The sequence below is a fragment of the Megascapheus bottae genome, chromosome 15, assembly GCF_031878675.1.
Source record: "Megascapheus bottae isolate mThoBot1 chromosome 15, mThoBot2.hap1, whole genome shotgun sequence".
NCBI lineage: Eukaryota > Metazoa > Chordata > Mammalia > Rodentia > Geomyidae > Megascapheus > Megascapheus bottae.
The window spans coordinates 33,568,120-33,581,247 of record NC_143523.1 but is presented as its reverse complement, the minus strand read 5'-3'; the positions used below and the strand labels follow the sequence as shown (position 1 = coordinate 33,581,247).

The 13,128-nt window shown below is 33.8% G+C and overlaps 1 protein-coding gene across 1 annotated transcript in view; it reads left to right on the top strand.

Annotated features, from left to right (window-relative positions):
* Nucleotides 1-13,128, top strand: part of Pcdh15 (protocadherin related 15) — a 514,067-nt gene that overhangs the window by 415,681 nt on the left and 85,258 nt on the right. Inside the window, exons 24-25 of the mRNA XM_090346943.1 lie at nt 172-312; nt 2,822-2,934. Of these exons, the coding sequence (XP_090203069.1) occupies nt 172-312; nt 2,822-2,934 (254 nt within the window). The remainder of the gene's footprint in view (nt 1-171; nt 313-2,821; nt 2,935-13,128) is intronic.

Genomic DNA, 13,128 nt, shown 5'->3' with positions numbered 1-13,128 from the left:
TCACACTAATATATCATAAGTTGTAATACTATTTGGCTACATTTCAACCCCGAATATATGAAAATATAAAGTAAGGTGATTATTTTTCTTTGCATGAAGCTAGTCTTTAAAAATATTGCACATTTGTTTTCATTGTGTACAATGGAGTAATGATGTATGATTTAATTTTAGGGGCTACCTGCAAGTCGTGTAAGGTACAGAGTCGATGATGTACAATTTCCATACCCTGCTAGTATTTTTGATATAGAAGAAGATTCTGGAAGAGTAATAACTAGAGTAAATCTTAATGAAGAACCTACAACTATTTTTAAGGTCAGTGAGACTCCTTATTTAATCTGTTTGACATTTAACTTTTGATTGAAAGTTTATCTTGAGAAATGTCAATATTGTATTTTGAGCTTCCAATTTTCTCATTTTAATCTTTTAAATTAAAAAGCATAATCTCTTCATAGAAACTTAGAACAAAAAGTTAACAAAAAAAAAGAAATAAGGTTAGGTGACATCACATTATTCTTATCCTTATCATGAGCTTCCAAGAAAATGCTATGATAAAATATGTTTTAAAATAATATAATCATATCCTAGAGTTCATTTCATTTAGTCTCATCCTATATAACCTTATGGGACCTCTAGGTTATGGAAAGAAGTTTATCTTATGTGATTGTTGTTCTTAATGTACTATGTTATTTTTCTTCTTTTTTTTCCCCTTATGGTTAAACTCATATTGTTACTCTATCTGACTTTGTTTTCTGGCATATTGTATATAGGTTTATCTGTTTGTTTGAAATAGGGAAGGGAATGGGTTAAAAGAAAAGACCGGGAAGGGATGGGGGAGGGAAAGGGGAAAAAAATATGAGAAGGGATATCCGTGTATGAGAATGATGAATGTAACTGTAACTCCTCTATACATTAAATTGCTGATCATAAAATAATATAATAATTTCATTTCATATATTGTATTGTTAAACTCAAACAGATAACCTCTACTAATACTACTGTTTTAATGATATGATCATTATCTCTTCTAAGTAATCCATTTTATTACTTTCTAAACATTTCCACTTTTTCATTATAGGATTTTGTCTCTGTGAATAAAGCCTTTGAAACTACCTGTTTTAGTCCACCTTCTGAATATCAATAATCACTGTGCCTCACATGGCTTTAACATTGTTTGGGGAAATTATTCTGTTCATTAATTGGTATCAAACTAGTGATTAACTGTCATCTTCAGAATGATTCTGGGTTATAGGCTTCTACATATGCATTCACTTACTTTGATTATTAATCTAACTCAAAGGAACATTTATTTAAGAGATATAGAATTTTGAAGATGCTCCCATGTATTAAACAATACAAATGATGTTGTGTGATTTAATTATTAAAGAAAGTTATATAATATAAAATCAACTGCAGTTATAAGCATATATAGACATCACATCATCAAGATAAAATTTTACTTTAGTTCGTGTTGTTTGAATTATTTCTGCTACACTGCATGAACTTTATTTTTATAGTTTATTTTACAATTTCTGTAACCAAATATGTTAAACCGTAAAGATTTCCAATTTCACCTTCTAAAGTGGAACAGTAGTTTTCTGTTATCTTGTACACAATTAATTCACTAGAAAATTAATTTACTCTTATAAGCCAACACATTTTGATTTGCTATCGATGTAACTGAATTCTAACACTTTTAAAATATGTGTGTGGATACTAAGAAAGGGGTGTGTTTATTGTAGGCAGCAGTACAGGTATAGGAAATAGTTGGTAAATGGGAGAAAGATTGTATCATTGTATTCTTCTTACTGATAGTCATAAGTGTGTGTGTGTGTGTGTGTGTGTGTGTGTTTTGTTTATGTGTGGTGTGTGTATACCTAAAAGAGTTACTAACATTTTTGAGCTTTCATTACTAGCAAATAAAAATGCAGTCTTTTTCCAGGATTTGTGAAGTTTACAGGTGGTTGAAATATGGTCGACAGTAGTTTGTTTTACATTGGGTAGGAAGGAAATGAGCAACTCCCACTACTGGGACTATTAATTGTACTGAGTCAGATCTGAAGCTTGAATTAAAAACCTGTGCATTGTCATAAGTTTTTTTTTTTTTTTTAGCTAAAGTCACTTGTTGCCACTTAGTCACAATTTCTGGATTTTGGTGATTAATTGAAGCTGAGAATCTCATAGATTTTCTTGCCCATGTTGGCTTTGAACCACAATTCTCAGATCTAATCCTCTAGAATAAATAAATTATAGATATTAACCAGTAGCAACTGATTCAATGATTTTGTTAATTTTTTTTCTTTCTTTTTTTTGCCAGTCCTGGGCTTGAGCTCAGGGCCTGAGCACTGTCCTTGGACTTTCTCAAGGCTAGAGCTCTACCACTTGAGCCTCAGTACCACTTCCGGCTTTTTTCTATATATGTGGTACTGAGGAATCGAACCCGGGTCCTCATGCATGCTAGGCAAGCACTTTAACCACTAGGCCAAACTCCCGGCCCCTTTGTTAAATTTTTATGTTCATTTTTTTGTCGGATATGGGGCTTGAACTCTGGGCCTGAACATTATGCCTGAGCTCTTCAGCTTAGGGCTACAACCCTACACCTTGAGCTACAGTATCACTTCCGGTTTTCTAGTGGTTAATTGGAGATAAGAGTCTCATGGTCTGGTTTTGAACTGCCAACCTCAGATCTCAGCTTCCTATGTAACTTGGACCACAGGTGTGGGCCATCGCACCTGGCTCCAATGATTAATATTTTAAATCTTCAATGATGCTTTCATTTTTTCCCAGTTTTAATCTGTAAAATGGATTTTTCTCTCTCTTTAAGCTGGTGGTTGTTGCATTTGATGATGGTGAGCCAGTAATGTCAAGCAGTGCCACAGTGAAAATTCTTGTATTACACCCTGGAGAAATCCCACGCTTCACACAAGAGGAATACAGGTATTGACTCCTGTGATGTTAACAGAAATAAACTATATAATATGCTTTGGTGAACACCCCAAATTGATATAATATGAACCTCTAAATAAGATTAGCTTCTAATTCCATATTGCTTTCAAAACTACCAGAATTCATTTTTTAATATTTAGTCTTTTTAACATGAAAATTTAGTATACTACATCCATAATAATGCTTTGAGCAATTAGGGTTTATTTTGAAATAGCAAAAACACTTATGTAAAATATGTATATATACATATATATGTATATATAAAACATTATACTTTGTTAACCAATTTTAATTCATTAATGATCTCAATAATGATACAGCAATTATCAGTTTCTCAGTAAAGCCAGGTATAGTATATATCTGGAAATTTACATCTATTTCTGACTGACATTCTGCAATGATATTTTTATCAAATCAATCTGTGTATTTTCATATTATAAATTATATTATAAATGACTAATTCATTTAGTACCATAATAAAATTCCATAATTTGAGTGATTTTAAAAAATAACAGATATTTATATTTTCAGTGTAATTAATTCAGTGTAATTTCAGTGAATACTTCACCTCTTACAGAAAGCCATCTTTCTGTATATGAAAGGGGAGAAGGAGGCCCACAAGTTTACATTTTTTAAGGGACAACAAACTATTGAGAGCTCCCTTCATAATCTCATCTAAATCTTCCATTCCAGATCTTCCATTTGCAAATGTAATCCCATTGTTCATCTAGGGATGGATAACAGATAAGATATAAACACAGAGACAGAGAGACAGAGAGAGAGACAGAGACAGAGAGAGAGAGACAGACAAAAAGACAGACAGACAGAGACAGAGAGACAAACAGAGAGACATAGAAAGAGACAGATAGAGAGACAGAGAGAGAGACAGAGACAGAGAGAGAGAGACAGACAAAAAGACAGACAGACAGAGACAGAGAGACAAACAGAGAGACATAGAAAGAGACAGACAGAGAGAGAGAGGAGAGAGGGAAGGAGGAAGGGAGAGAGGGAGGGAGAGATACTCAGGTTTCATGAAATAATGAAGTACATGAGGCATCTGGCAACCAAATGATTCTCTTCTGTCATGAAAAATGTTACCTTTCCCGCTGGGACATTGTCCTAGTGGTAAGAATGCTTGCCTAGCATGCCCAAAGACTGGGATTTGGTTCCTTTTTACCACATACATAGAAAAAGACAAAAGTGGTAAGAGTGCTTGAATAGCATGCACAAAGACTGGAATTTGATTCCTTGTTACCACATACATAGAAAAATACAGAAGTGATGTTGTGGCTCTAACCTTGAGAAAGCCCAAGAAACAGTGCTTAGGCCCTGAGTTCAAACCCTGGGATTAGTAAAAAGAAAAAAAAAAGTTGTCCAGCACCAGATTGAATTATTTATGTAATTACTGGACAGCAGCACATATACAAGCCATTTATATGCAATTGTGTAAAACAAAAATCATTGGCCAATCTTATGCAATTACCATAGTCCTCTTCCTTTTTATTCTTTGGTAAAATGTGAACTTGAAATTGTTAAGGGATATGCTTTATTTCTTTGTTTTGGAGAAACTTCTCTGAATATGTATAACTTTGGTGTTCTTTTTCTAAATTGTATTTGATTGTCAGGTAACATATAGAGTGGTTACAGTTATGTTCATCAGGTAGTGGATGCGTTACTTCATGAACACTGATAAACTTCATGTTTTTCTCCACTTTCCCTCCCCAACTTTAGTGCTCTTAAGAACTAAAACAAATGAAAACTCAGTAACTTTACTAATGGAAATATTGCCTACCCATAGTATATTATTTCCTGTTGTACATGAAGACCAAACCTCACAGTCTGAAACTAACAAAAGATTTGCTTTTCAAAACTACTTGCCTCAAACGTAGCCATTCCTTTGAAACCCCTGAAGAACTAGCTGGTGTAGTGACAATTCCTCTTTAAGAAAGGACACAGTTCCTTTCTAAGTTCTCATTGTAGACTCACTTCTTATTAATAGAAGCATGTGTCTAGACATCTCAAAATACTGCATTGCTCTTTATCACTTTCAGCTAAAATAATGAGGCACTGAGATCAAAGTCATAGGTGGATTTCACTTTCTTTGTTAAGCGTCATTATTTAATATTACATTTAAAAAACACAAATGTTTTATTCAAAGGAAAACTTACCGTTTTATTGTATCTGTGGGTGTACCAGCTAAGACAAACAGATTCTATTAATAAAACTGTTAACATGGAACAAAAAACTAACCAATAATTGGTGCTATAATTAAAGGTAATCACACAAGTAGAAGTAAGGAAACCTTGACCTTCAGAAACTCTCTAAATATTGCCAACTTGCACTGGATTGTCTCAATTTATTGGTTATTATGTGGATTGATGAAGTGAAGACAATATGTAAGAAACATTAAAAATATTAGGTGGGCTGGTGACTCATGCCATTACTCCTGGTTATGCAAGAAGAGGTTGCGAATTGAGGAACGAGGTTCAAAGCCAGCCCAGGCATGAAGGTCTACAAGACTCTTATCTTCAATTAACCAACAGAAAATCAGAAGTGGTGCCGTGGCTCAAAGTGGTAAAACACCAGCCTTGAGCTGAAGAGCTCAAGGACTTCAAGCAGGCCTAGAATTCAAGCCCCATATCTGATTAAAAAAAAAAAAAGTAAAAGGAGATTAAGACCCTGATTCCCAATTTGGAGGAAAGAATTTTGAAAATTCTTGTGTTGTAAGGAAGAGAATATTGTTGTAATAGAGGCCGGGAGTTTGGCCTAATGGTAGAATGCTTGCCTAACATGCATGAAGATCCAGGTTTGATTCCTGGGTACCACATACATAGAAAAAAGCCAGCACTGGTGCTGTGGCTCAAGTGGCAGAGCTCTAGCCTTGAGAAAAACCAAGGACATTAGTCAGGCCCTGAGCCCAAGCCCAGGACTGCCCCCCCCCAAAAAAAAAAAGGATATTGCTGTACTAATAGTTTGGTAGTTTGTGCCATTAATGGGGAGCATAGGCATCCATAAATGTAATTAAATATGTTCAATTTGTTAATTTTTCTTTTATATGTATGAGGATATTAAGACCTAATTAATATATGTGTATGTTAAAGTTCTTTATTTATATCTACTAAATGCCTTTATTTTTATTGGCCTTAAAATTACAAAACTTAATATTTATTTTCACCTTATTTTCATTACAATACAAAAGAAAAAAAATCATTTGAGTAGAAGCCATCTTCACGCTCTGTCATGGTAATTCCGATCCTGAGACTGTAGGACACAAATATGAGACTGAACAAGGAGGGATGGCATTAGCGGAGCCTTAGTTGGGGAGAATTGTGGAGGATACAGAATAAGGCAGAGAGACTCCTATGATCAAATTACATTCTGAAATCAAGTGAAGAAAAGGGATTATTGTGTCCATGGAGAATGCAGTATCGTATAGGTACATTTTCATAAGATAATCAGTGAGTCCTCAAGTCAAGAAACGTATGTGCCTTAAACCTAGTCTCAGATATGTACTGCAAGCAGTTTTTTCATCCAAGTACAGTGTCTGGAATGGTGGTAAGCTCTGCTTCCTGCTTTTTCTTCATTTCAGGCACCTGTCCATACATTATGAGAGATTTTCCACCCTTTATTACTTTTGTGAATCTGTAAAAAGGTTCATGATGTCACACCAAATTAATTGAATGAACCTCTCATTTAATCTATCCAGAAACATCAAAGTCCTAATAATAGTTCAGCAGTTAATAAAGCTTAGAGTGGATCAAATCCTGTAGGTCAGATGTGTTAGCATTTGTGGGAATGCCATTTGACCTTCCTCTCAGGATGATAGACTAAGTTCTATCCACACCACAATTCACTTGTCCCCAGGTTTAGAAGTAAATGCCATGGAAAGGTTAACATATCTGAAATAGATCATGCAGTCTAAAAGTGAATATTGATTTTGAGCAGGAAATGCCGCAGCTTGGGTGGATGGAGGGATATGGGGACAAAAATCATGAAAAGGGGTATCACTGTATGAGAAGTAATGTACCTACTACCTGGCAAATGTAACTGTAACCCCTTACCCAGACAATAAAAAATAAAATTAAAGAAAAGAACTAATCAGAGGAGTTATTTGCAAATTTTTCCAAAAATATGTTAATTACAGGCATAACTTTGATATGCACTCAAAATGGAACTGTAAAAGCTTTCATTGTCAGCTCTTTTTCTGTCTTCATATTGTATTTGTATGTATGATTTACAATGTTCATGTATTCTAAAAAAACATTTCAATAAAAACAGAAATTCAGTTTATATTTCTCTATGCATATAAACAAGAGAAAGTTATAATAGTGACACAAAATTTTTGTTACCTTCTAAATTAATGTTTTCCTAGTATAGTAATATATGCATGTAAAATTAAAATATTATACAAGTGAGCAGGTTGGCCTTTTAAAATTTCAAATATTCTCTAGACAGAAAGTAATATTTTCAATTTTCCTATCAAATTAAAAAATACTTGTTGACCAGTATGAGTTAATTTTGTACCTCTTGCTATTTAAGAGAGCAAACAAAAGTATAATTGGTAATCTGAAGATATTTACTCTCACATACTCTCCTATCTGTACTGTGAAAAATGGAAGTTATATCACCATAGGTAAGAGAAGCAAGAAAAAGGAATTCAAGTCTACCATTATGTGATTCAGACACATAAATTTACATTAAGAGGTATTCTGATTCATTCTTATATAAATCATACAAATTTAGTACTGGAAACTTTATCAATTAAAAAGTAAGCAAAGGGGAGCATTTGGTCTTGATTCTAAAAATACATGAAATAAAAATACCACGGGAATTATTAGTATTAAATAAGATTAATCCATATACAGAGCATAACTTGATTATGAAACTTGTTTCCTATTTTAATTCTGAATTATTGCTACTATGAGGGTTGAGTTCACCTGAAGATAACCTTTCCTATTTTGTTATGGTATTTTTAAAATTGTTTATCAAAAATAACAATTTTACCTGTTTACTGAAAAATAACTCTGATAATACATCTGCACAACTTCATTAAATTCTCTCTGTCCTCAAATGGAATTGGGTTTTTCTACATTTTCAAAGTGGTTCAGGGTTACCTTTTTGTGTTCCTAGATAAAGACAGTAATATTGAAAAACTTGTACTACATTTCAGATTATTCACTTTAAACCCCCTGCTGGGAAATTAGAAGGGTTTGCAACACAAATACTTATATACGTTGCAGTGTGCTTTTCTTGGATTTTATCTGTGAATCATTGTGGTTCAAGTGAAACATATAACTGGACACAATGAGTTCATTTCATTAGTAATTAATACAAACAGATTTTTGAGGCAACATTGGTGAAGGCACATACCACATTAATGATGTTTTCTATTACCACAGAGAAATTGGAAAAACACAGAATGTTTTCTTGTTATTTTTTGTTCTTTTATTTAAATTAATTAATTTATTTTTTGTGGGTCATAGGGCTTAAACTCGGCCTGGATGCTGTCCTTGAGCTCTTCAGCAAAAGGCCTACCGTTGAGCCAAGCCCCACTTTTCATTTTCTAGAGGTTAATTGGAGATAAAAGTTGCAGGTACATTTGTTCCCAGACTGACTTTGAACCTTGATCCTCAGATCTCAGCCTCCTGAGTAGCTAGGTTTACAAGCATGAGCCACCTCACCCAGTTTTGACCAGGCAAAAGACATGTATAGAGGGGAGGTCATGAAAGACCACTAAGTTTCTCTAATCTACAAGCTAGGTTGTTATACAAAGTGTTGATTCAAAATCAAGGCAGTTTGTATGACCAGTTGATAACTGTGAGGCCTTCATATCCAGACCACTCAGCTGATTGATATATATGTCACAGAATTCATCTTCAAACATTGTATTTCATGTCTAGAAACTTTCCATATGGTCCTAATCCATTTATAAATGGACAAATCAAAATCACATACAGAAAAGCAGATGATAGGAAAAGATAAATCAAGCAGTTACACATAAGTAGGAGCATAAATTTATTAATGCCAAATTCAAAACAGAATTTTATTTTTGTATATTGTTTATTCTCACCAGATGGATAAGTATATGAAGGGTTAAAGCTAAATTTTCTACCGTAGCATGTTTATATAGTCTTTGATTTTCCAAAGCAAAATGCTTTTGAGTGTAAAAGGAAATAATTGTAATCTTTTTACTTTTAAGCTTGGCCGATGGACAGAAACGAGGACTTTCATAATTTGAATTCTTATTATTTGTAACTCTCAATATTACCTGTGAATAGCAACAGATATTCTATAAGTGCTTAGTGATCTGTGGCTTCACGTTTGTAAAAATTCTTGGTTCACTGCAGATTTTCTCATTCGTGCATTATTTATTTATTTATTTCCCATTTTTTTCTTAGCATATATTTTAGTTGCACCCAGGAGTTTCCACGATGTTCGTACATGCATAAAATGTTTTCTGAACAGGACCTTCTTTCTATTTCTATTACCACATGCCCCTCCTATCAATTTCATTGTTCTATTTCATGCATGCATATATATTCATATATACATATGTATATAAATAATCAGTATTCACCCATCCAAATGTCCTCTGTTTTTTCCATTCCCAAATAGAACCTATTTAACATTGTTGTCTTTTCATTTATATCAGCTACATATTGTTGCATAAATGACCTTCTGAGTTAAATGATTTAAAAAAACAAGTTATTATTTCTAATGGCCCTTGGCTAGGCTGAGCAGAAAAAATACTGGTCTCATTGAAGCTGGTTCATGCTAGGAAATGCTCAGTACAGAAAATTCCACCTGCCAAATTTAAACATTCAAGAATAACTTATTCAAAAGCCGGCACTCCTAGCTAGTAATCCTAGCTACTCAGGAGGCTGAGGTCTGAGGATCATGGTTCAAAGCCAGCCTGGGCACTAAAATCTGTGAGACTCTTATCTCCCTTATCTCTGATTAACCACTAGAAAATGGGAAGTGGCACTGTGGCACTGAGCTGAAGAGCTCAGGGACAACACCCAGGCCCACAGTTCAAACTCCAAGACCAACAACTCAACAAAAATGATTCATTCAAGATTATTGAGAAAAGGGCCAGAACTTAGTACTCCATCCAAACTCAGACGTTCTTGAAGAAATCTTAACAGATGGAATGAAGAGTCTGTGAGTCATTCACATATGTCAACTGGGTTAGCCAAAAGCAAAAAACAAATCTTCTCCCATCTTTATGAGTGTATTGTTTTACATCTTAAAGCAATGTACCCATCAAAATAGGTCCCTACCCCTCCTGAGACACTGAATAATAGGTGTAAATGAGAGAGCAAGAAAATTGTCTCTCTTGACAGCATCTCAGAGGGACATCCTGAATCACAGAGTAAACCAGCTTTGGAATCAGAATTCAGACTAATCTGTTACACTTAAAAAGCAACCACACAATGGATAAAGGCCTCATATCTAAAATATATCAACAGCTCAAAAAATTGAAGCACTCCAAAAGAAATAACCATCCCATTAAAAGATGGGCCAAAGACTTAAAGAGAGTCTTCTCTGAAGAAGAAACAAAAATGGCCTATAGGCCCATGAAGAAATATTCAACATCTCTGGTCATAAAAGAAATGCAAATAAAAACAACTCTAAGATTCCACCTCACTCCAGTTAGAATGGCCAGGGTCAAGAAAACTAGTAAGAACAGATATTGGAGGGGATGTGGCCAGGAAGGATCACTACTACACTGTTGGTGGGAGTGCAAACTTGTTCAACCACTATGGAAAGCAGTATGGCAGCTCCTCAAAAGACTAAACATAGACCTCCCCTATGACCCAGCAATTCCACTACTAGGCATTTACCCAATTGTCCAGAAACAAGGACAGACTAAATCCACTAGCATAACGATGTTCATTGCAGCACTATTTACCATAGCAAAGATATGGAACCAACCCAGATGTCCCTCAGTTGATGAGTGGATCAACAAGATGTGATATTTATACACAATGGAACTCTATGCTGCTGTCAGAAAGAACGACATCCCCCCATTAGGAAATGGAAAGATTTAGAAAAAAATCATATTAAGTGAAGTAAGCCAGACTCAAAGGAACATAGGCTCAATGGTTTCCCTCATTTGTCATAATCAGTAGAAACCTGGGTCTCTCCTAGCAGAGATTTGCAACAGAGCAAAACCTAGATACATAAGGCCATATAGTATGATGCTAAATGAAAGGACCTCTAGGATATAGAAACAAAAGCCATATAATGAGTGATTATTGTCCTTAATGTACTATGTTATCTCTCATCTCTTTTGCTATCCCTTGATTATCTCATATTGTTACAGTATCTTACTTTGGTATCTGATATAGTGGATATATTTGTATTTAGTTATTTGAAATTGGATAGGGAAGGGGGGAAAACAAGATGAGGGGTGGGGTGGGGGAGAGGGAAATGGGGACCAAGACATAAGAAAGGTTATCAATGTATGTGAATTAATGTACCTTCTATCTGGCAAATATAATGTAACCCTTCTATTAATTACAATACAAAATAAATGAAAAAAAAGAAAAAAACAAACAAACAAAAAAGCAACATTCAGTTCTAGTTTAGGAGAAGACATCCCCTGTTAAAAGCCTAGGACTAGGCCAAGCAGAGAAAGGAGGGACCAAAGATGAAATAGGAAGAAGAGTGGGAGTGACAACGAAGGCCATTATTTAGCCACAGCAATATTTCCAAACTTTCTTTACAATCTGGCAGCCTGCTGCAAATTCCAATGCTGAGCCTTACCTTGGGAGCCTAGAAAAACAGAATTTGGGTCTATGAAATCAGGTAATTTAAAATAATTAATGAATTTTTCTGATGTATTCTAATAGTCTGAGAGCTACTAAGAAGAACACAAATAAATTCTCTTAATGAGAACAATTAAAAATGAAACAAAGCAAACTTATCAACACCCGGGTTTCTTGAAAATAGTTAAGGAAATTATTTGATTTCCACAGCTTCGGGACCATGATGCTTCATGAATTAGAGCTGAATAAAATTTAACATTAGAAAACTCCTTTAAAAAATGTAACATCAGTACTTAACTATTTGCTTTTTGTTGTTGTTTTGTTTTGTATTCTTTTTTTTTATTAATTTCTCTTATCTATAATTCATCCAAAGAATTCTGGAAGAGTTGTTGTCCTGTTGATTCATGTCTGGAAAACTATTTTCTTACTTAAATATGTAGAATCAGATCCTTCTGATGCAATTACCCCAAGGTTAAAAATAATAGGAGTTCCAGTGAGTGTTTATTTTTCTTCTCATTTTCATTAAATTCCCTCTTAGCAGATATAAAAACAGTTCCTTAATTGGTACTGATTTGCAAATATATTGAATTTAAACACGTCAAAATAAATTAGATTTGTTTCTCTGTAGCAAGAAAGCAATAGAGCCAGATTGAATCTCGGTGTAATTTTTATAGCACCTATTTACAAACACTTTTATATCCTCAACCTCATGGCATTTAAAATAATTAGAAGCTTTAGATGGCATGTATAATATTTACTTTTATTGTTGCTTCTTGAACCCAAAAATAAAAGCACATTGTAAATTGTAGAATAATTGCTTTAGCTATATTTATAATGCAAAATCAGAGTCAATATTTGGATGCTGCAAATTATGTTATTTTAGTAGTCATTAATGGGATGATAGGTCAAAATAAATTGAAGTCAAAAAGCATTATTGTATTTAATGTATTGCATTATGTGTTTAAACCCATTCATACATTTAAAAAACTATGAATTAATGTACATATTTATAAGAAAGATTACTGTTGGAAACTTTTGGCAGAAAATTTAAGTAACAATTAAACTTTTTGGTTCATAATTTACCTGAAAGGTTTATTGTAAAATGACATATTAGCACTTATTTTAACTGATTTTTCTTGCTACAATTCTGGGTTTTGAGACACACAATTCAATTGAATTCAGCAAGAAAACAAAATAAAGTATTAAGTCAAATCATAAAATTCCACAGAGGAAACTGAAGTATACATTGAAAAACAAAACAAAACAAAAAGATCACAAAAAAAAATGGGAAGAAGAAACCAGTCCCAAAAATTTGCAAACTACTTCATTCTATCTAAATGAAATTGTGAAAAAGCAAATAAAAACAGTGAACAGAGACAAGTTACGGCATGAGTTTCCAGTAGAGAAGGAAGTA